General features: G+C 43.4%; 1 protein-coding gene across 1 annotated transcript in view; it reads right to left on the reverse strand.

The window, feature by feature from the left end:
* Positions 1 to 24,018, reverse strand: part of LOC126471086 (tachykinin-like peptides receptor 86C) — a 193,864-nt gene extending 169,846 nt beyond the window's left edge. The window contains exons 1-2 of the mRNA XM_050099161.1: positions 23,783 to 24,018; positions 18,606 to 18,740 (exon numbers count right to left, since the gene is read on the reverse strand). Coding sequence (XP_049955118.1) covers positions 18,606 to 18,740; positions 23,783 to 24,018 — 371 coding nt within the window. The remainder of the gene's footprint in view (positions 1 to 18,605; positions 18,741 to 23,782) is intronic.
* Positions 24,019 to 24,357: the final 339 nt, after the last annotated feature.

Below are 24,357 nucleotides of genomic sequence, written 5' to 3' on the forward strand. Positions count from 1 at the left end.
TTTGTTGATGGACTACATTTTCTAAAGACTCTCCCAATGAATCTCAACCTGGCACCCACCTTACCAACAATTAATTTTATATGATCATTCCACTTCATATCGTTCCGTACGCATACTCACAGATATTTTACAGAAGTAACTGCTACCAGTGTTTGTTCCGCTATCATAGATCATACAATAAAGGATCCTTCTTTCTATGTATTCGCAATACATTACATTTGTCTATGTTAAGGGTCAGTTGCCACTCCCTGCACCAAGTGCCTATCCGCTGCAGATCTTCCTGCATTTCGCTACAATTTCCTAATGCTGCAACTTCTCTGTATACTACAGCATCATCCGCGAAAAGCCGCATGGAACTTCCGACACTATCTACTAGGTCATTTATATATATTATGAAAAGCAATGGTCCCATAACACTCCCCTGTTGCACGCCAGAGGTTACTTTAGCGTCTGTAGACGTCTCTCCATTGAGATCAACATGCTGTGTTCTGTTTACTAAAAACTCTTCACTCCAGCCACACAGCTGGTCTGATATTCCGTAGGCTCTTACTTTGCTTATCAGGCGACAGTGCAGAACTGTATCGAACGCCTTCCGGAAGTCAAGGAAAATAGCATCTACCCGGGAGCCTGTATCTAATGGGTCTCATGAACAAATAATGCGAGTTGGGTCTCACACGATCGCCGTTTCCGGAATCCATTTTGATTCCTACAGAGTAGATTCTGGGTTTCCAGGAATGACATGATATGCGAGCAAAAAACATGTTCTAAAATTCTACAACAGATCGACGTCAGAGATATAGGCCTATAGTTTTGCGCATCTGCTCGACGACCCTTCTTGAAGACTGGGACTACCTGTGCTCTTTTCCAATCATTTGGAACCTTCCGTTCCTCTAGATACTTGCCGTACATGGCTGTTAGACGGGGTGCAAGTGCTTTCGGGTACTCTGTGTAGAATCTAATTGGTATCCCGTCAGGTCCAGTGGACTTTCCTCTGTTGAGTGATTCCAGTTGCTTTTCTATTCCTTGGACACTTATTTCGATGTCAACCATTTTTTCGTTTGTGCTAGGATTTAGAGATGGAATTGCAGTGCGGTCTTCCTCTGTGAAACAGCTTTGGAAAAAGGTGTTTAGTATTTCAGCTTTACGCTGAAGCACCTAGAACTGCTCGGCCCCAACGGCCGGCTATTATAACGATAGTTTCCCCCTATGTAGGTTGGAGCAAACAAAACATTTTCTCGTTCGGAGGAGAAAGTTCTTGATTGAAATTTCGTGAGAAGATCCAGCCAGAACAAGAAAAGCCTTTGTTTTAATGATGTCAACCCCAAATCCTGTATCATGTCCGTACCACTCTCCCCTATTTCTCGATAGTGCAAAACGTGTTACCCTTCCTTGAACTTTCTCGATGTACTATGTTAATCCTATCTGGTAAGGATCCCACACAACGCAGCAATACTCCATAAGACGACGGAAAAGCGTAGTGTAGGTAGTCTCTTGAGTAGATCCGTTGCCACGTGGGGTAGCCGTGCGGTCTAGGGGCCTTGCCACGGTTCGCGTGGCTGCCCCCGTCGGAGGTTTGAGTCCTCCCTCGGACATGGCTGTGTGTCTTGTCCTTAGCGTAAGTTAGTTTAAGTTGGATTAAGTAGTGTGTAATCCAAGGAACCGATGACCTCAGCAGTTTGGTCCCATAGGAACTTACCACAAATTTCAGGTAGATCCATTACATATTCGAAGTGTTTATGCCAATAAAACGCAGTCTTTGGTTCACCTTCTCCATAACATTGGTTCAAATGGTTCAAATGGCTCTAAGCACTACGGGACGTAACTGCTGAGGTCATCATTCCCCTAGAACTTACAACTACTTAAACCTAACAAACCTAAGGACATCACACACATCCATGCCCGAGGTAGGATTCGAACCTGAGACCGCAGCGGCCGCGGGGTTCCAGACTGAAGCACCTAGAACCGCTCGGCCACACCGGCCGGCCCCACTACATTCTCAATGTGTTCTTTACAAATGAGGTTGTTCATAATTGCAATTCCTAGGTATTTAATTGAATTTACGGCCTTTACATTTGATCGGTTAATCGTGTAGCCGAAGATTAATGAATTCCTTTTAACACTAATGTGTGTGACCCCAAACTTTTCATTATTTAGGTTTAATTGACAATTTTAACATCATACTAATATATTATCAAAATCGTTTTGCAATTTGTTTTGATCTTCTGGTGACCTTACTAATCGATAAACGACAGCATCGTCTACAAACGGCCTAAGACGGCTGCTCATATTCTCTGGTAGTAAGGAACAGCAGAGGACCTATAACACTACCTTGGGGAACGGCAGAAATCACTTCAGTTTTACTCAGTGACATTTACAGTCAATTAATGCGAACTGTGTCCTCTGACAGGAAATCACGAATCCAAACGCATAACTCAGACAATATTGCAAAAGCAAGCAATTTGATTACAAACCGCTTGTGGGGTACGGTGTCAAAACCTTCCTGGAAATATGAAACCAATTTTAAATCCCTTGTTGATAGCACTCCGCACTGCATGAGAGTAAAGAGCTAATTTTGTTTAACAAAAACGATGTTTTTTAAATACGTGATGACTATGTGTCAATAGTTCGTTCTCTTCTAGGTTCCGGCCGCAGTGGCCGAGCGGTTATAGGCACTACAGTCTGGAACCGCACGACCGCTACGGTCGCAGGTTCGAATCTTGCCTCGGGCATGGGTGTGTGTGATGTCCTTAAGTTAGTTAGGTTTAAGTAGTTCTAAGTTCTAGGGGACTGATGACCTCAGCAATTAAGTCCCATAGTGCTCAGAGCCATTTTTTCTTCCAGGTAATTCATAGTGTTCGAAGACAACTAGTTCTAAGTTACTCACGTTGGCAGCTGTTCTTCATTCGAATAATGGAATACTTCCTTCATCCTGTCTGGTGAAGGAATTTTAGTACTTCTGTTTTAACAGCACTGTCATCCATAGTATTTGCATTGCTATCGCGCAGAGAAGCATTGATTGTGTCTTACCGCTAGAATACTTTACATATGACCAGAATCTCTCGATTTTCTGCCAGGTTTCGAGACAAAATTCCGTTTTGGAAATTATTATACGCATCTATCATTTGATGTCCGCCCTAAATTACGAGCTTCTGTAAAAGATCACTAATCTTGGAGTTTTTGAGTTCGTTTAAATTTGACATGCTTTTTTCGTTGTTTCTGCAACAGTGTTCTGACCTGTTTTGTGAGCCATGGAGGATCGGCTCAGTCGATTATTAATTTATTTGGTATAAATCTCTCAATTGCTGTAGTTACTATTTCTTTGAATTCAAGTCACACCTGGTCTACATTTACATTGTTAATTTGGAAAGACTGGAGATTGTCCCTCAGGAAAGCGTCAAGTGAACTTTTATGAGCATTTTTCAATAATATACATATATATATATATATATATATATATATATATATATATATATATATATATATATATTATTTTCTGAGTATTTTGAGTTGCAGTACTCAGTTTCGCTACGACAACACTGTGTTCACTTATCCCTGTATACGTTTTGATGCTCGTTCTTAGCTCAGATTAATTGTTGCCCAGAAGTCACGAGTGTTTTCATAAATGTTTACTATTCGAGTGGGCTCATGAACTAATTGCTCGAAATAATTTTCGGAGAATGCATTTAGCACAATTTCGGTTGATATTTTATGCGTACCTATGGATTTTCACTGACATATCTAGGGTAAATTGAAGTCACAACGAACTATAATTGCATGCATTGGGTAGGTGTTTGAAATTAGACTCAAGTTTTCCTTGAACCTCTCAGCAGTTGTATCATCTGAGTTGGGAAGTCGGTAAAAAGGTCCAATTATTATTTTATCCCTGCTGCCAAGAATGACCTCTACCCATACTAGCTCGCAGGAACTATCTAATTCCATTTCGCTACAAGATAAACTACTTATAACAGTAACAAACACACCACTTCCGACTGTATTCAGCTTATCCTTTCTGAACACCGTTAGGTCCTCCGCAAAAATTTCGTTTGTTCTTATTTTCGGCTTTAGCCAAATTTCAGTGGATACACTTTGAGCTTCAATGCTTTCTGTTCGCGCTTGGAGCTCTGGTACTTTCCCAGCACAGCTACGAAAACTGACAACTGTTATACCGATGATTCCTATATTTATGTACTTACGTGTTTGACCTGCACCCTTTTGGACTGAACCCCTTTCTGTGAATCATCGAGGATCTCTAACATGAAAATTAGTCCAATCCAGACCACACAGCCCTTACTACCATTATACTACGTATAATGGACTCTGGCCTATTTAGCAGATCCCGAAACCCAGGCACTATATGGCACATCTCGGGGAATATGCGGTCTACGCGGTCGCAGAACCATCTGAACGTCTGATTCAGATATTCCACTTGGCTATGTACCAGAGGTGCGCAATCGATGCTATCGACTATGCTGCAAACGGTGAGCTCTGCTTTCATCTCACAAGCAAGACTTGCAGCCGCTCGAAACCAGAGGAAATGTCTTCCAATTCAGAGCGACACACATCATTGGTACCGACGTGAGCCACCACCTGCAGTTAGCTGCCCCGTGTGCTCTTCATTTCATCCAAAAGGACCCGTTCCACTTCTGGACTGACTCTACGCAGTATGCACACATTATGCACATTGGCTTTCCTTCCGTCCTTAGAAACCATGTCCCTAAGGGTCCCCACAGCGCGCCTAACATTGGAGCTCCCAACTACCAATAATCCCACCCTCTGTGACTGCCCACACGTTGCAGGCTGAGAGGTTTCCTCTGGAACAGGAGAAGCGACTGCATCTGGCTAAGGGACAGCGTCACTCACAGACAGCACCAGGAACCTCTTTGCCTGACTAATCAGGAGGTCTCACGTTTGGCTCCCAGGTTGTCTTCAAACTAAACTGCCAAAGCACACAAGTGAGACTAATTAATTCGCTCCTCGTTGGGAACTTGTAACATGTCACTAAATAGGTTTACTTTCCGATACAAACGAAAACGCTAGAACTGTGTCTAGTAAATATTAAATTAACACACAGAAATTCATTAAGTAAACTACCAAAGCACGCATGTGAAACTACCTCTTAACATTTTGCAACGAGTACCTTCAGGACAGTTGATATGAGCCAGGAGCTCTTTGTTTATTTGCTTCAGCTGAATGCTTGTGCCAGAGTAATTGTAGTGTTCAAATAGTGTGTTCTTTAAGAACTCATGAGACCCAGAAACTCAATGTAATTATTGTGAATGTATGTATGTAGGTATTTATGTACGTATAAACGTCTGATGATGAGCAGAACATGTTCGAAACGTGTTGTATTATGTTAGATTAAACATAAAACCAATAAAAGTGACTGGTAGCAAAAATTACAAATAGATAATTAAAGTGGCCTATATTTTAGGTGTACTGTACTATAACCGGTCTCAGTACGACCACCTTGGGTTCAATTTTTAACTGGTCGGAAAGTGATGTAACCAGTCTGACATTTCAGTTTTATTAAGCACTTGAATTAACTCTGTGATGAGAGAAACAGATTTTATGTTTTTGGTGGAGTAATACATGCGCAATGAGGGACTTGATTCATATATGGGACAGTAATGATGACTGCGGAGGTCACTATTCTCTTTTATTTACTACAGTATTTCTTCACGTAGTGGATCTGTATGTGCTTGCTGGTCGTAGCGGCTGATATGAGAGTTAGCTGAGAGTTCTGATAAGAGATGAAAGGCAAAGTTATGCTGCTCCCAAATTATGTTCGGTACCAGGGCTATAGTATGGCATTTGCAGGTTGCCGTTTCGTTCTGCTAGCACAGGTGGGCGTTGAACAAGGGCCATTTGAGAGGATTAACACTCCGGTGACTTGGGAGCGCCAAGTAGGTGCATCCTTCTTCCAGTCTATAGTACATTCTAGCGCCCAACTTTTATTAAAAGCACGTCCAACAACTGTACGCGTCCACAGACGTGGTGGCAAGGTGGGAGGGGTGACATGACGTCGGACTATGAGGCAGCTAGCGCCTCTGGGCTGCCCAGCATCATAAGATTTGTGCATACTTTGGAAACTGCGTGACACCATAGTTAAGGGACAACTTTGTAGACTGCCGCCCCCTTACTGATACCGATAGTTAGGAACCATCCACGTGAGGTTCTGATGCGAAAATCAGGCAACATTCTGATTGGGTAGAGTTCGCAAATTTTAGAAACAGAGTTCTTCTATTCGATAGATTTCACTGCTTTTCGAAGCAGCAGTCTCCCACCCCTTTCATAACCTAATAAAAATCATACCATTTATTAGAGGAACAATAAAATTCTGAATAACAGGTGAGTAATCTTGGAGACGTGAGCTCTCATTGATTGTGATTCATCAAATCCTTCAGACTGGCCTACGCGTCGTTTTGGCATCATTGCTATAGAAGGTATAGTGGAGAGCAACTTTCAGCGACATTTGGATTTTGAGATTCGTTCAGATTTACTCTTTGGTGTCGCAGATTGGGACTATGTTTGGTGCTTCGGCTTTAAGATTTAGAGTCGTTCGGCACTCATGACTTGAAATTGATTCATTTACGGGCTTGGGCATTAGCAAGTTGTGGAACGACTGTCTGTAGTCCATCACCTGCTGCTGTGCCAACTCTTCGTTCATCTCGTCAAAATGATTGTAAGTTCACCAGCAATGAGGCGAGTCAGCAACACTGGTGTGGAATAGGCGCGTTTTTACGCTTCACGTAACTAGAGACTTAGATCAATCACGTTTAGTGAATTGATACCCCGACTAAGAATTTGCTGTTTGTTTTTTATGCATGTTTGTTCCCTTCTCGAGTGGATACTCGGTACAGGTCACTGGCACGATATACAGGGTGTTACAAAACGATACCGGCCACGTTCGAGGTCTTGCATGTTGTGTCGTGAGAAAGAAATTGAGGATGCGAACACATATCCAGAAACTTCATCCAACAATGCTACAGAGAACAGAAATTAAAGGCCCCTCTGACTGCCACTAGGACACACCTTCGGCAGAAAAAGTGGCTTCGTGCACTGACGGAACAGGGACATCGTGTAATGCTTTTTGTTATTCTGCAATTTGCGACTGATTGTCTCGAACGGCAGTGGGGAAGATGGAGCTAGATGGTGTACAGATAGGCCTTCTCTGCTATGAACGCGATGCTCTGTTTCCTCGGTGGATAACGGTTTCCGACACAGATTTCATCTGCGGTTTATTTTTCTCCTGTTTGTCCAAAAGCACTGGAGATATTAGAGGGTTCCAGGAGAAAAATAAACTACAGATGGAAACCTGCATCTGAAAGAGTCATCACTTACGTAGTGGAGGAAGGTCTGTCTACGCAGCGCCGGCCTCTGTAGCCGACCGGTTCTTGGCGTTTCAGCCTGGATCCACGCCACCGGTCCGGTAGCAGGTTCGAATCCTGCCTCGGGCATGGATGTGTGTGATGTCCATAGGCTAGTTGGATTTAAGTAGTTCTAAGTTCTAAGGAATGATGACCTCAGGTGTTAAGTCCCATAGTGCTCAGAGCCATTTGAACCATTTTTTGTTCAAATGGTTCAAATGGCTATGAGCACTATGGGACTTAACATCTGAGGTCATCAGTCCCCTAGAACTTAGAACTACTTAAACCTTACTAACCTAAGGACAACACACACATCCATGCCCGAGGCAGGATTCGAACCTGCGACCGTAGCAGTGGCGCGGTTCCAGACTGAAGCGCCTAGAACCGCCCGTCCACCGCGGCCGGCCCCATTTTTTGTCTACGCAGCAGCTAGCTCCATCTTCTCCACTGCCTATCGTGGCAGCCAGTCGTTGTCATGAACAACAAACAACATTATGAGACATTCTGCTATGACCTGTCAGTGTACAAAGTTTCGTTAGCTGCCGAGGGGGTGGCCTAGCGTCAGGCGCTGACGTCTATAAATTCGATGTTCCTGGATGCTGGTTCCTATCCTAAAATTGTTCCTTACGAAACGCTTTTCAACCCCTTGAAGTTTCTCAGTATCGTTTTGTAACACACTGTATAAATGTACAGTCTTAACCTCTGTGGCGTCTTGTATGACGAGAAGGCAAAGACATGCTTACAGTGATCTGAGTTATTGAAGGTGTGCCGCATTTGGAATTCGTGCTTATAGGCACCATCAGACTTTGTAAGGTACTGCGAGACACTCACAAAATTGAAATCACGAATTTGAATACTTCGACCACAAATAGGCCACCCTAAACTTTAGTATGACAGTGCCAGACCACACACGAGAGTTGTTATATACGCAACAATACAGCGCCTTAGGATCACTGTCATCAAATGTTATCCATGTGTCCCCTTTCTTTTCTTACGTTTTGCGTCATGAATCATTTCACTTTAGATTGATTTTGTTGGTTACTTCCAAATGTTTTAAGATTCCACATATATATGACTCACATCTTACAGGTATTGGGTAAGAACACCACAACATTCAGGATCCAAATAAAGAGTAGCTGACAAATGAACCCCCCCCCCCCCCCACAATCTGACATAAAACGAATCGGGGGATGAGAAGTTGGTGCATGTCATAAACTTTTCTGATTATATTCTTGTGTACAGAACTAGTTTCTAGCCCTTTAGGAAACGAATGAATGTTTACCACTTTACACCACAACAGAAGCATATAGCAAGGGACAGGTTGTAAATACTGCTAGGTCGTTTGAAAAATACATAGCACAATTTCTATATAATATTTGTATAGCCTGTATTAACAATTTTTCTCCTGTTTTGTACATGTATAAATAAAGATGTAGACAGACAGAGACGGAGAATAATTTCTAACCTCCTCTTGTTCTTGATGACAGAAAGGTGTTCCTTCACACGAGACAATTCCCATGTGTTCTTTTTTACATTATTAGATAAAATTTCAGAACGAAAAATTATGCCACAACTGTAGATAGCAGTAGGAGGTGGTCACAGACAGAGTACTTACAGAAAATGAGATTGTTTTCAGTGCATTACAAAGATTCGCATTAAAATGACAAGTTATCTATAGTAAAATGAAATGATCGTATTGCACTGGTTGGAAGAAATCCCCACCTGAGGATGTTCGGCTGCCGAGTTGTAAGTCTTTTTAGTTGACGCCACATTGGACGACTTGCGTGTCCATGATTTTTCCCGAGAGGAGAAAATCCACAACCCGGCCAGAAAAGTAACTCGGGCCCGCTGCATAGTAGTCAGACAAGCCGACCACTCAGTTAAGGTGGTGGGCTGTTCTTTAGAATGTAACATAGCTGTAGTATATTTGATTGAATAATGCACTGTGGTAATTGTTAAACATGACAAGTCTCATAGTTATCTGCGACTGTTGAACATGACTTTGAAAAGTGTGTGTTCAGAAATGGGAGGAAATCAGTCAATAAAAGCAAAAAATTACCCTAAAACTGTGAATATCAGTTGGGGGGTTCATACGCTGAAGTACTTAAAGAAAATGCCATGACGATATTAAATTTTGTAATTGTAACAATATGACGACGTGCTCGTTTGAATTTTCTCCATTTTTACTCATACACTGAAATTTCAAAGTGCCTTACGCAATTTTGGATCATAAATGAAGATAATATATACAGCCAGTCTTAAGTAGGATAACTCTGCTGCTGGCAGTTCATGATCTTCTTACTGTGGTGCACAGAACTCGAATGGCGAGACCCCATGAAATTGAGCAAGAGAGAACAGCGAGAGGTTAGGGGGACTTGGTTTTCCAGCCAGCTGTAAGTCATATCATTGGCTTGGATCAATGGGAGGAGGGTGACATAAAAATTACCACTTGAAGTAGTACATTGGACGGATGATCTTCGTTTTCCCGTCATTTTTATGTCATGTTACTGCCCTACGGGCTTCCACAACGGAAAGATGACTTCTTTTTGGCATGTGCTATGTATCCAGTTACAACATGATAAATTTGCTACACACAACTGCCGTAGAAGTACTGGCAAGTATTAGGTTACACGTGAACTTGAATTTGGTGCTTCAAAGTACCCTGCTCCACTGCTCAAGTGTTATAAATTTCCTCATCTCCTCTAATTCCTAGAGTTTCTTGGAACTTTGGGGGTAAGGTCTTATGGGACAACACTGCTGAGGTCATCGGTCCCTAAGAGTACGCACTACTTAATTTAACTTAAACTAACTTACGCTAAGGACAAACAGACAGACAGACACACACACACACACACACACACACAAACACACACACACACACACACACACACACACACACACACACACACACACACATGCCGTAGGAAGGACTCGAACCTCCGACGGGAGGAGCCCCCCGGACCGTGACAAGACGCTTCAAAGAGCGCGGTTACCCCGCGCGCGCGGCTCTTAGAGTGCGTTGCCAGTCATCTGGAGCATGTACTCAGCACAGACAGTGCTCTGGAACATCGATGCCACATTTTCTACAACCTCTATGGAGGAACGTGATAATGTGAAGTGTACATGTGAATCTGGTAATTCTGGGCTGGGTATTACCTAATACAGCAGCCAAAGAGGCCAGGACATTGCCAATAGTGGTACAATGTTTTCTTTCTTAAGTCCCTCTACGTTCAGTGACCTTTCTGTTTTGAAAAGGGCACTGCACATTAAAAGGAAGATTGACTGTAAGTGAGAAATAATAAGTTGTTGTTGGTAAGTCGACCACCCGACCATAGCGTAATTCCTGTTACAGAGACAGATTTCATGCTATGAATACGCCTCCATATCGGAAATTCTTCCTCTTCGAGTCACAGTGGACTCATTAGCGTGCAGTGCTTGTGACCTATCCTTGACAGTGCACCACATTTGAGGCGATTGTATTTTATTTGCTGACAAGAGGGCAACCCCTCAACTGCATGTGCGCGTGTCCTCTATCTTAGATGAGGACTGGACGAGTGTAGCACTGTTTTCTTGGTTTACACGAATATTCTTAAAATAAAGTGCCCATCTTTTTCTTGGCATAGGAATAAATATCTCGCTTCGCTTTTTAATAGCAGTGGTCTGTCAGCCACAAGCATTTACAAAACCGCTTTTATTCTTTTTATTCTATTATTTCATTTAAAATTTTTATCATTGGCTTAATGCTGAATGTCTAAACAATTAGGATGTGAGTTTGCTCTAAGCATATATAAATTGCCTGAAAAAGAAGAGGGGAAGAGGAAACGAAATGAAACTTCACAGGATGAAAGGATATGTGATATTCTTTTAGTGACAGCATAATCGAGTGAAATAAAAAAAAATCGAGTATAAAATCACATATCAGAATGTCATAGCACCCCCTCTGCCCTGCACGAATGCAATGATTAAGTTGTAATTGATCCTTGTTAACCTACACATGTTCCATTGGAACGATCGGGGGATCTCGGTGGCCACGGCAGATCCTCGGAATCACAAATCAAATGGTTCAAATGGCTCTGAGCACTATGGGACTTAACTGCTGAGGTCATCAGTCCCCTAGAACTTAGAACTACTTAAACCTAACTAACCTAAGGACACCACACACATCCACGCCCGGGGCAGGAATCGAACCTGCGACCGTAGCGGTCACGTGGTTCCAGAATGTAGCGCCTAGAACCGTTTGGTCACACCGGTCGGCTCGGAATCACACGAACAGTTCTTGAAGACATGTTTCATGTGTGTGCAAGAGCTGTCCTGTTGAAAAATGTCTCTGTTAGATGACAGAAAACACATGAGAACGCAAGCTGTTCGTGACGTGCCGTTGTGACGTCAGGGTTCCCTCAGTTCCTACCAGCCGTGATCTGAAGTCATACCTGATGGCTCCCCACACAATGACGCCAGAGGTAACACCTCACTGCCTCGTTTGGAAGAACGAGACCTCTCCTCAGGCCACCGTCATACTCGCCAATGATGATATTATGAGATAGCGCAGAACTTTGGTTTATCGCTGAACACAGTACGATGTCATTCATCAGTAGTCCGTGGTTCTAAGTCGTGGTACCACTCCAAACACAGCCTTTTGTGTTGTGGTGTTAACAGGAATCACCGCACGTGAACTCCCTAGTCTGGCTGCTGCTGATATTCAACCAGTGGTACAGGCTGACACAATGCGTTGCAAGGAGTCCATTACTTGTTCTGGGATGGGAGGACAGATGTGTAGCGGTAACTATGTGCTTGATGCAATATACTGAGATCCTCCCTTGTGATGCCCTTATGTTCCCATGAAGTCCAGCACCGAGCCACAGTCGCACTCAAATGCCACATTAATCTTGATGATGCACGATTCTACCACACGACAAATTGAAAACCCACGATCAGGCCCCTTTTATACTCAATGAGGTTCTCATAACGTTGTCTCATACGAGTACGTGGCATCTCCATATCATTGTCAGTGATCGGTCAACATATGGCGCTGCTCACGCCCCGTATATGTGTATATTTCAGGCCAAGTAACAATACTAAAAACGAGCAACAAAAGTTCACTCTGGTGGCCGTTATACCAGTCACAGAAAACTGCAATTCGGCTGTATACATGGTGGTGAGAAGCTGTCTAAAAAGCTTTAAAGAGTGTTTCAGGGAAGGCTATGTCGAGAAATAACTGTTAAGAAAAAATTCGGTTCTTTCCCCTGTTTCTGAGTTAATTAGATTTGAAATATTCCAATCAGGGCCTTGTGCACGCTAATTCAAATGGATCGCCAGGTACAATTAGTGTAAGTTGTTCTCATTGTGTGGATGATAGCCGCTTGAATTTCCGCGCACAACCGCCTGATTGAGTAACTTCAATGTTATTAACTCGGAAACGGAACAACATATATAACTTTTTCTTAATAGTTGTTTTTCAGGACAAGCTGAACTGCAACTCCATTACAAGCTTTCCAGACCTTTCCTGATCACCACAGATATACAGGATGTTTCAGAAGTGATGGTCAGTATTCAGGGATATGACATGAATGATCATTCGAAACAAAAACGTCAAGTAAATAGGGGCTCTAAAACACATACCTTAAGAGCTATGAGCAACTCTTGATCTTCGATACTGGTAAACAAATCTCTTCTACTGCAGGCCTTGCTTTCCATACTTTGGAAAGTGGTAGTATGGCCCAAAACTGGAAAAAGATATCCAGTAAGCATGTGCTCTAAAATGCGTACGTTAAGAGATAGGACCACTTGTTCATCTTCGCTATTGCAATACACAGCTATTCTAATGAACAAATGCTCATAACTTTCAAGGTATGCATTTTGCAGCACATGCCCCCGGGCCATTTTTTCTTCTTTTGGGCCATACTACAACTTCCCAAAATATGGAAAGCAAAGAGCTTGCAGTAGAATAGATTTGTTTCACGGTATTGGAGATCAATAATTGCTCACAGCTCTTAAGGTATACGCTTTTGAGCCCTCGTTTACTTTTTTTTTTCGAATGATCATTCCTGTCATATCTTTGAATATTGTCTGAATATTGGCCATCACTTTTGAAATACGTACCCAAAGGTTTAATTGTGGTCAGCCAACAATAATTTTTAACCTTTTTACTTTACTGCTGGCTCATTTACTGAAAATTATTTTATACTGTGCTTACTAGCGCGGTTTTAACGTATGGTTAAGAGAGGCTTTATTCTTTTTTCAGCTTCCTCGTCCACGGAAAATATTTATGGATGATAAAAACCTAAATGTTGAACGCCTTAATACCAAACATCAGTAAAAAACAACAAACCTTACTATCCTCCAATAAGACCACTGACTGGCAGTGGCTTTCTAATGGCGTCGCAACTAGACGAATATCACCTGCTAGACACGACGTCGAAGCGCCATGTGCACACAGAATTTATGGTTGATTACCAAGGCACACTGACAGTTCCTTGCTATTGTAAGTGGATGATCTTTGGCTCGATGTAGTGAAAGATCTCAACCGATGTATAAATCGTTTATATTATTTTCTCATAAGCCAGAGCAGTGCTCGGTCATAAACACCAGTACGGCGGAGAACCTCATCATACGTGCAGCTAGTACCAACTTTTCTCTGCAGTTCACCATTCCTATATTTGCCGATAGTGCGGAAGACATCATCGTTGCTGCTGTAAATATCCGTACTCTCTAGGTAATGTACTGAGCTAACCACTTTTCTTTATTCCATTTGTTTCTAGTATGTTGACATTTCTTATATTTCTTGACATTGTGCTTGTATTACCTTACAGAAAACTCCTTTTATAGTAATTTCTCTTCCATTTACAGTCGATACAAGTAGTATTTCTAGACCAACTCTATGTTGCTTTTGCTCTTGTAAGCAGAATATAATTCAAGGTCAGTTACAGAACAATGTTTTTGTTTCCTGAAGACAGAATACCGTTAAGAACATAATTCCTCATGGTGTCACATCAGTTTGTTTAGTATTAGTCATAAACAAACACTCCTTCACTTCACTTGGACAAAAATTGTGCGCTACTCTTTACACACACTAAGCAGTAGCTGCTACTTCGCTAAGCAATGTATTCCCCACATCGTTAGCAAACGGAAAATTATATTGTTGAACCAAGATTAACCTCCTTTATGAAATAATTCATAAAATTGTCTTTACAGGGGTCGCCAGCGTCAAATTTGTGGTGTCGTCCGACGAACAGGGTACCAAAGCAAGATTTCAATCTCACAACGAAACCACAAGAGAGTACAGTCGCTCCATTTTGCACCGACGAATGAGAAATGCCGGCGTAGCCACGCCTCCTACAGCTTCGCTGTTCCACCACAATCCACAAACGATGGTCCGATTATGGCCGAGCAGAGAAATGCTCGCCCCCGGTTTAGTCACCGATCAAGAAGACAGCATCGTCGTAAAAACGGCACAAGTGTATTAAATGCATAGGGAGAACTTTAATGAGAACATTATGTCAGTTATAATTCACACGAAGGGTCTTGTAAAATTGCTTTGTCAACTGATACTTTAATAGTCAGAGACAGTTATAAATACTCGGAACATCCTGTGGAAATGGATTCTAAAAAGTTAAGTAAATCCTCATATCTACATTGTAATAAAGTGAACTAATGTTTTGTATGTTTTGGTTCCACTCAGTCTCCCCCTCGATCAAACCAAAGAATCCACCTTTTAACTGGCGAGTTTATTCTTGTCTGGCACAAAAACTTTCATTCGTGAGCCAGGGCTAATCTATCTCTCATCTTGCTTCACTGAACTAAGGCTGCTTCCATTAAGAGAATTCCTGACCCGCCAAAGAAGTGGGTTGTAAATACCAACTGCCGTCCTCATTTAATCCTCACCCCATTCCTGATTCAGATTAGAGATCTCTGGAGATAATGGTAAAAAGCTAGAGAGGAAACAGAATCACAAATGCACTTTAGTTTCCACAGAACCAACACAGTTCAAAAAATGGTTCAAATGGCTCTGAGCACTAGGGGTCATCTGAGGTCATCAGTCCCGTAGAACTTAGAACTACTTAAACCTAACTAACCTAAGGACATCACACACATCCATGCCTTAGGCAGGATTCGAACCTTCGACCGTAGCGGCCGCGCAACACAGTTCACTGCCATGGCAATAAGCTTAGCCACGTTCGAGTCTCAGACAAAATGGTTTCTTCGCCTTGTTCCAAGAGATAAAACCTAACGTAAGTTTGCCACAGATACATAATGTATATTTATCTTCAGGGCATGTAAGACGTTTGTAAATTTCTTATTAGAACCTAGAGCATTCCTTGCCAAATGTGAATGTTTAACCTTCAAGAATCCTCTTGCAGCATCAATTCGTGAACGCTTTTGCGCTTTCCATAGATGATTATACTCAGCTTAGGGAAATTTGTCCTTCGTTAATAACTATTATGGGAATGTAGTAATAAACTCTTAGGAAGCAGTATTTTACAGGGTGTATAAACGGTGACTGAAGGGGAAGGGGGGGAAGGGGGGGGGGGGCGCTGAGCAGCTACATGTGCCCCCTGGATCGTCCCACTTAGAGAGCATCTCAAAGAGTTAATCACAAATGTGCCACTGCTTTGTCATGTATGTAGCACATTCCCCAAAGAAGCACGATAACATATTAGACCTTCTGGTGACAAACAGACCCGAACTATTTGAAACAGTTAACGCGGAACAGGGAATCAGCGATCATAAAGCGGTTACTGCATCGATGATTTCAGCCGTAAATAGAAATATTAAAGAAGGTAGGAAGATTTTTCTGTTTAGAAAACGTGACAAAAAGCAGATTTTAGAGTACCTGAAGGCTCAACACAAAAGTTTTCTCAAGTACAGATAGGGTTGAGGATCAGTGGGCAAAGTTCAAAACCATCGTACAATATGTGTTAGATGAGTATGTGCCAAGCAAGGTCGTAAGAGGTGGAAAAGAGCCACCATGGTACAACAACCGAGTTAGAAAACTGCTGCGGAAGCAAAGGGAACTTCACAACAAACATAAACATAGTCAAAGCCATGCAGACAAACTAAAATTACGTGAAGCGAAATGTAGTGTGAGGAGGGCTATGCGAGAGGCATTCAATGAATTCGAAAGTAAAGTTCTATGTACTGACTTGGCAGATAATCCTAAGAAATTTTGGTCTTATGTCAAATCGGTAGGTGGATCAAAACCAAATGTCCAGACACTGTGTGACCAAAATGGTACTGAAACAGAGTATGACAGACTAAAGGCCGAAATACTAAATGTCTCTTTCCAAAGCTGTTTCACAGAGGAAGACTGCACTGTAGTTCCTTCTCTAGATAGTCGCACTGATGACAAAATGGTAGATATCGAAATAGACGACAGAGGGATAACAATTAAAATCTCTCAAAAGAGGAAAGGCCGCTGGACCTGATGGGACACCAGTTCGATTTTACATAGAGCACGCGAAGGAACTTGTCCCCCTTGTTGCAGCGGTGTACCGTAGCTCTCTAGAAGAGCGTAGCGTTCCAAAGGATTGGAAAAGGTCAGAGGTCATCCCCGTTTACGGGGACGTCGAACAGATGTGCAGAACTATAGACGTATATCTCTAACGTCTATCAGTTGTAGAATTTGGAACACGTATTATGTTCGAGTATAATGACTTTTATGGAGACTAGAAATCTACTCAGTAGGAATCAGCATGGGTTTCGAAAAAGACGATCGTGTGAAACCCAGCTCGCGCTATTCGTCCACGAGACTCAGAGGGCCATAGACACGGGTTCCCAGGTAGATGCCGTGTTTCTTGACTTCCGCAAGGCGTTCGATACAGTTCCCCACAGTCGTTTAATGAACAAAGTAAGAGCATATGGACTATCACACCAATTGTGTGATTGGATTGAAGAAGTCATAGATAACAGAACACAGCATGTTATTCTCAATGCAGAGAAGTCTTCCGAAGTAACAGTGATTTCAGATGTGCCGCAGGGGAGTGTCGTAGGACCGTTGCTATTCACAATATACATAAATGACCTTGTGGATGACATCGGAAGTTCACTGAGGCTTTTTGCGGATGGTGCTGTGATATATCGAGAGGTTGTAACAATGGAAAATTGTACTGAAATGCAGGAGGATCTGCATCGAATTGACGCATGGTGCAGGGAATGGCAATTGAATCTCAATGTAGACAAGTATAATGTGTTGCGAATACATAGAAAGAAAGATCCCTTATCATTTAGCTACAATATAGCAGGTCAGCAACTGGAAGCACTTAATTCCATAAATTATCTGGGAGTACGCATTAGGAGTGATTTAAAATGGAATGATCATATAAAGTTGATCGTCGGTAAAGCAGATGCCAGACTGAGATTCATTGGAAGAGTCCTAAGGAAATGCAATCCGAAAACAAAGGAAGTAGGTTACAGTACGCTTGTTCGCCCACTGCTTGAATACTGCTCAGCAGTGTGGCATCCGTACCAGATAGGGTTGATAGAAGAGATAGAGAAGATCCAACGGAGAGCAGCGCGCTTCGTTACAGGATCATTTAGTAATCGCGAAAGCGTTACGGAGACGATAGATAAACTCCAGTGGAAGACTCTGCAGGAGAGACGCTCAGTAGATCGGTACGGGCTTTTGTTGAAGTTTTGAGAACATACCTTCACCGAGGAGTCAAGCAATATATTGCTCCCTCCTACGTATATCTCGCGAAGAGACCATGAGGATAAAATCAAAGAGATTAGAGACCACACAGAGGCATACCGACAATCCTTCTTTCCACGAACAATACGAGACTGGAATAGAAGGGAGAACCGATAGAGGTACCCAAGGTACCCTCCGCCCCACACCGTCAGGTGGCTTGCGGAGTATGGGTGTAGATGTAGATGTAGAAGAAGAACATTTTCAAGGAACACTGGAAAATCCCGCCAGACTTCGAAGGTAGTCCTGTCCATAAAGCTTTCTTGAAAGAAAGTTAGTCTCTATGGGATGATAACCTTGTATCCCTAACAACACATTCATGTTGCTGATGTGATGAATCAGAAACAGCATGTATGTTTATTCGAGGTCTGTGGGAAATTAGATGGGTACTTCAGTCAGAGGTTTATGTTTTTATTATTGGAAACATACGTGTCTGTTTTCGCTATTAATGTGATACACTCTGTACAAAGCTGCTCAGATTCTATTTTCACTGGTGTCTCCTACACTGAACAGCTGCCGGCCTCATTAAGAGTAGACGTTGTCGCAATGTGACTTACGTGTGGACATTAGTGGTGGAGAAGATGAGACAGGGTGTCGCCAGCAGGGCGCTAGCTGCCCATACAGCCAGCAACGCCAGCAACGCCCTCCGGCGGGTCATGCGGTGCTGCAGTGGCCGCACGATCGCCATGTATCTGCAACAGAAGCAGTACGCACTGCAATCACCAGATTATCTTTGGATATAGTAGGAGCTGCACAGTCGCTACACACCTGCAACACATTGTAATACACTGACCAGACAGGGTGGGTAGCCTGCCGCATGGAGACATTAGTGATCAAGTGACAAATCCACAAATAGGTGTACAGTTTCGAGTCACAGGCGATAGGACGCCACACGGCCTTTCCCCAACCTCTATTTAACACCCAAATAGGTACCTGACCAATCGAGTACCCGATTCCATATTGTGAGGCTGAAGTAAAATCAGACCGTTTGCAGGCGCAGAGGCACTTTTTGCAGGCACAGATGATAACTGGACAATACCACAGGAAAGTAGAAGTCAACATTTAATGGACGAGACGCAACTTGCTAAGTGAGGCAATATCTTCCAGGAATAACATTCTTAGCAGCTAAATGTGGTATTCCTGCTGCGAAAATTGTGGTTAGTACACAAAAGTCCAATTTAGAATTTTGTCGTAAAATAATCTTATTCGGTATAACAAGAACATGACCTAGTCAACTGAGTGAGTGTCCATGCTTGGAGAGAGATCTCTTCATAATGCTAGGAATCATGTCGTGCTAGTGAGGGACTTGACTACGAGACAGCAGAGTGGAAACTCCTGACAAGGCTCAATAGTGAAGACTACATTTGGAGATGCCGGAGCAGGGACATTGCTGGTAGCTTTCATGACACATAGCTTCTGAATATCGCTACCACGAACGCTGGATATCTAGTGCACCACCCGCTGCATTCACACTGCTGCCAGGAGATGCTGCCAGACGATTGCAATGCACATTCGGCTGCACCGCCAGCAGCCTATCATTTGCCTGGTAAATGACTTGCACAACAGCACTCCCATCAAAGTTGGCCTGCCAGTGCCATTTATGTATTAGCAACCACAGCATACACAGCATGAGAGGTATATGACTGGACATTCTGACTAGAAATTCGCTGATATCAGGAAAATCTCTTTCTTGTCTGTAGAGAGAACTGATCATGTTATATTTTGATGACATCATCATCAGCACTTTTTTATCTCCTAGGCCATTCCTGGAATCATGATATTAGCATCATCCCATAGGGAGAGTAGAGATGCAGCCCCTATGCCCTCCTCCCCTCACTGTAATGCTATTGGCCAATGGTGTGCACATAGTTGGCATGAAGAACCTTTCACCCCTGTGCTCCTGCAACTTGTGTGTGTGTAATCAACATGAAGTACCTCTCATCCCAGTCGCCCCATCTTGACGGTCAATGGCGCTTGTTGTAGGCATGAAACACAGCTCTGTGTCTGCACTTTCTGCTGCATGGGGAGCACACATATGTACATAGAACGATGTTCACGCTTGTCGTGGGAATGAGAGTGGTTTGTAGTTCACGCGAACGTACAACACGTGTAATCGAAACATGATATGTCTGTGCACACAGATTCATGCTCTTGTAATCCTACATGCCTGTTAAGGCAACAGTTGAGCGCCTGTGCGCCCACATGCGTGCTCAAGTGACCCTGTGCCCACCCTCAGTGGAGAATCTGGTGATGACACGATGTTGTAACTAATAAGTATGAACAAACTATTTCTTATTACGAGATTGGGCCCACCAGCACACAGTGCTTTATATGTGTAAGCGTTAACATTTTCTTTAAAATGCATATCCAGTCTCCCTCCACACAAGAATTGTAAGCAATTACATTAAGGTCTCATTAACTAAAATTGTTATTATGTTTTGTATGATGTTACACTGAGAGCTTTTTTTGTTACTATCACAGCGTTAGTGGAGGAGTGCACATCATCAGCAGGCCAAAGGTTTTTGAAATATCTATTCATAGCATGCTTTCGCTGCACCTGTGTCTTGACAGTGATGATGATTGTTGAAGACATAGCACAATGAACCTCGCCCTCCATGCCTCCACGAGTGTCATTGCATTTTGGGCTTTGATAGTATTGTTCTTAACGATCAGGACACGATCCACTGTCCACATGACGTCTGACATTGTCTGATGATGCTGTAGCATGAGCACAGCAGCTGTGGTGAGCACCTGATCGTGCCATTAGATGTCGAAAATAACTAATTTATGACTCTGTTGCGTTTTCTTAACAGTGAAGCTATCTGTTGGTGACATTGAGAACTATCCATGATTCAAAGAACAAACTACCCACATTTTATTGCTGTTGCTGTAATTTCATTCCCTGGCCCCATATGGGCAGGGGAGGACTGCCAGAGGCACAGTTAACAGCTTTTCAGTAGAGTGACAGCATAAATAAAAACATGAAATGATACACATAGACGGTGATTAAAAGGGGGACATAGCAACATAATAAGGGGAGACAGTGGGGGTTATAATGTACACCTACATGGAGACTTTCACTGTGGGACAGTTAAAAAAGTTCATGTAAGGATAAAACACAGTTGGCGATAGGCAGAGCATGTAAAATAGACTGAAGTCACAGGCACAAGTCAAAAGTTTGCCACAGTATTAAAACACAACGGAATAACAACACTTTAAACCCACTGCATGAGACAAAGCACACATGACGAAGAATAAAAATCGCCAGGAGGGACCTGCCAAGGGAGGGTAGGCCTGGGAGGAGGGAAAAGAGGGAGCAGAGGGGGCAGCGGGAAAGGGTGGCTGGAGGGGTGGGTAGGAAAGAAATGATGTCAGGGGGCGCACTACGGGACAGGAGACAGATGGGATGGGAGACGGAGAGGGAAGGTAAGTCATGAGGGAATGCACAGACGTGGAAGAGGTGCACAGGAAAGGGGAGAAGCATAGGAGAGAGGAAAAAACCGCTCAGGTGCTGGGAAAAGCAAGAGAGAGCGAGTCCTGATGAGGGGTTCGGGGAAGGTGAGGTTAGAATTGGTAGAAGGGGATACCAGAGTGAAGCTCATGATCTGGGAGGGGTAGGCACTGGAAGGTACACTGGTAAAGGAGGTGGAAGACGTGGAGATGGAGAGAGGCCTGGACACGACAGTAAAGGCGCGGCAGCAGGCTGGGGTTAGTGAGGATAGGAGACACCAGGCGTTGGGGGCGATCGAGTCTGCAGATGATGGACTGGGTGCAGATGTGTTCCAGGGAAAAGGAGAAGATGTGGAAAGGGGATGAGGTCATAGAGGATCTGTGTGGGGGACACAAGGAGAATATGAAAGGCAAGGAGGAGTGCATAATCTTCGAGGATTTTGAGGGCTTTATAGAACCTGGGTGGGGCGGAAATCCAGGTGACGCTGGCATAACAAAGGATGGGTTGGATCAGGGATTTGTAGGTGTGAAGGATAGTGGAAGGGTGCAGCCCCCACGTCCAGCTGGACAGGAGTTTCAGGAGGCAGAGACTGTTGTGGGCTTTGTGTTGGATCACAAAGAGATGGGGAGTCCAGGTGAGGTGGCGGTCATGGTTGAGCCCAAAGTATTTCAGGATAGGAGGTGAGGTGGACAGGACGACAATAAATGGTATGGTAAAAACGTGGAGCTGGAACAAGAGGGTAGTACAACCTATGATGATTGTCTGGGACTTGGAAGGGTCGATGTGAAGGAGCCACTGGTTACACCAGGTGGTGAACTGGTTGAGGTGAATTTAAAGGGTACATTGGGACCATTGAAGGGTAGAATAAAGGACCAGGAAGACGGTGTTATCAGCATATTGGAGGACATGAGCAGATGGGGGAGGTTGGGGTATACCTGCGGTATACAGGAAATAGAGGAGAGGGGAAAGGACGGAGGCTTGTGGCATGCTGGCGGTGGGGTAGAAAGTACTGGAGTTGGTACTGTGGATAGTGACATAGGAGGTTCGACAGGAGAGAAAGGAAGCAAAGAGATGGACGAAATTGATGGGAAGGGCGTAGGTCTGGAGTTTAAAGAGTAGCCCAGGATACCAGATACGGTCATAGGCAATCTGGTGGTCAAGGGAAACAAAGATAGAAGAACGCTGGGAGTTAAGTTGAAAGGAAAGAAGAAAGTGCACCCGTTTATTGGTGGCAGGAGCACTCGTTTCTTGCAGTGCAGCCATCTACTGGTGACAGGAGAATCGGAGTTCGGAAACAGGCCTTGAATTTATTTAACGTTTTCAGGGTTTCTAGGATATTATCTAAGATAAAACTAATTTTCAATTAATTTGAATTCCTAATTTGTTATGCATATTTTATAAGAAAATGTTGGCCCTTAATTATTTATACAGATATATGCCGTCTTGTCGTTCAAATACTTCTTCGCAAATGATCTATGATTCCAAAATAAATTGACCAATGTGACTGGTGAGCCGGTCCGTAAACGAAATTTTGGAACTCAGTAACAGAAATGGAGTTGACAATTTTCGGAAATTCAGATACTTTATGTATGTAGTTGCCAAGCAGGCTGTAGGCCGGTGTGAGGTGTGAGGTGCGAGGTGTGAGATGTGAGGTGTGGAGACTCCACTGCTGCTCCTCCATACCCTTCCCACAATGATAAGATAGTGCTGATGAGAATGATAAGATAGTGCTGATGCTGATGTCAGCAGAATATGACATGTGCAGTTGTCTCAGCTGTAATATGAAGCCAAAAATGAGGAAGCGTTGATGCTGAAGGAAGCGCTTTTCTACCCGGTATAAATACTGTCCTACTACTAGCAGGAACTGTTACTTGAAGCCAATATTCATAAATGTAGTTGTGGACATCTTCCACCTTAATACACTGCTGGCCATTAGAACTGGAGCAGTATGAAGGCGCACGCTAGTTTAGCAGCGTGAGCCAAACGCAATGCCTCATTGCTGAAATAGGGCACTTGCTGCAACACAGTGTCACAGTGTTATGACACGCCATGCGCGTAACTGTCAGAGTACACTTGCCAGGTCTGAAACAACTATTTGTTACTGTAACCAGGGACGCATTGGCAGGCAGCATATGTGACATTTGCAGCAGCCACACAACAACAAACCCAACCTGGTTCATATAAGTACTGGACATCTTGCCAGGTTGTTCTCTGAATTAGTGAGTCATAATGCCAACATCCAATGTAGTGTAGGCTCATCTTCATCCTGAAAAGACTGCTTGCATAGGAGGACCAGCTGCAGCACTAACGGGCTGATGGTCGAACTGTGGTCCTCTAAGCCACTGAGACACCAGGCACCTCCTCTCTCCAGTTTCAGATGGTACCAGCCAGACACGAGTCTGACCTTCATACTCAGGTGCTTCCATCTGACAGCGAGCATTGCCTCCTGTCAAATATGGCCGAGATGCTTCGCCCAGCAGCTGAGGCAGCTGCCAGTCGCATAATAATGTACAAGGCATTATGCTGGAATGGAGCGAGTGCAGACTGCATCTACCCTACAAATCCTGCACTATGGTCTGCAGATTGGACGTTCACCATCCAGTGCTTACCTAACATTGGCGTATGGTTCTATTATAAACAGTTGGGAAATAAATGAAAGTTTCTGCTACCACCGAGCTGCTTCTGACTCAACATACCTAGACAAACTCTTCCATAAAAGACACGCACCCTCTGCGAGTGTGGTCTGAAGTCGTGGTTTAGGCTTAAATGTTGGTTCGACTTACACATCGTCAATGGGCAACAATGTCAGCAGCAGTTCTGCAGTGGTGTTCTGTGGAATGATATAATTAAGTACTGAC

Source organism: Schistocerca serialis, chromosome 3 (assembly GCF_023864345.2).
Source record: "Schistocerca serialis cubense isolate TAMUIC-IGC-003099 chromosome 3, iqSchSeri2.2, whole genome shotgun sequence".
In the NCBI taxonomy this organism is placed as follows: Eukaryota; Metazoa; Arthropoda; class Insecta; order Orthoptera; family Acrididae; genus Schistocerca; species Schistocerca serialis.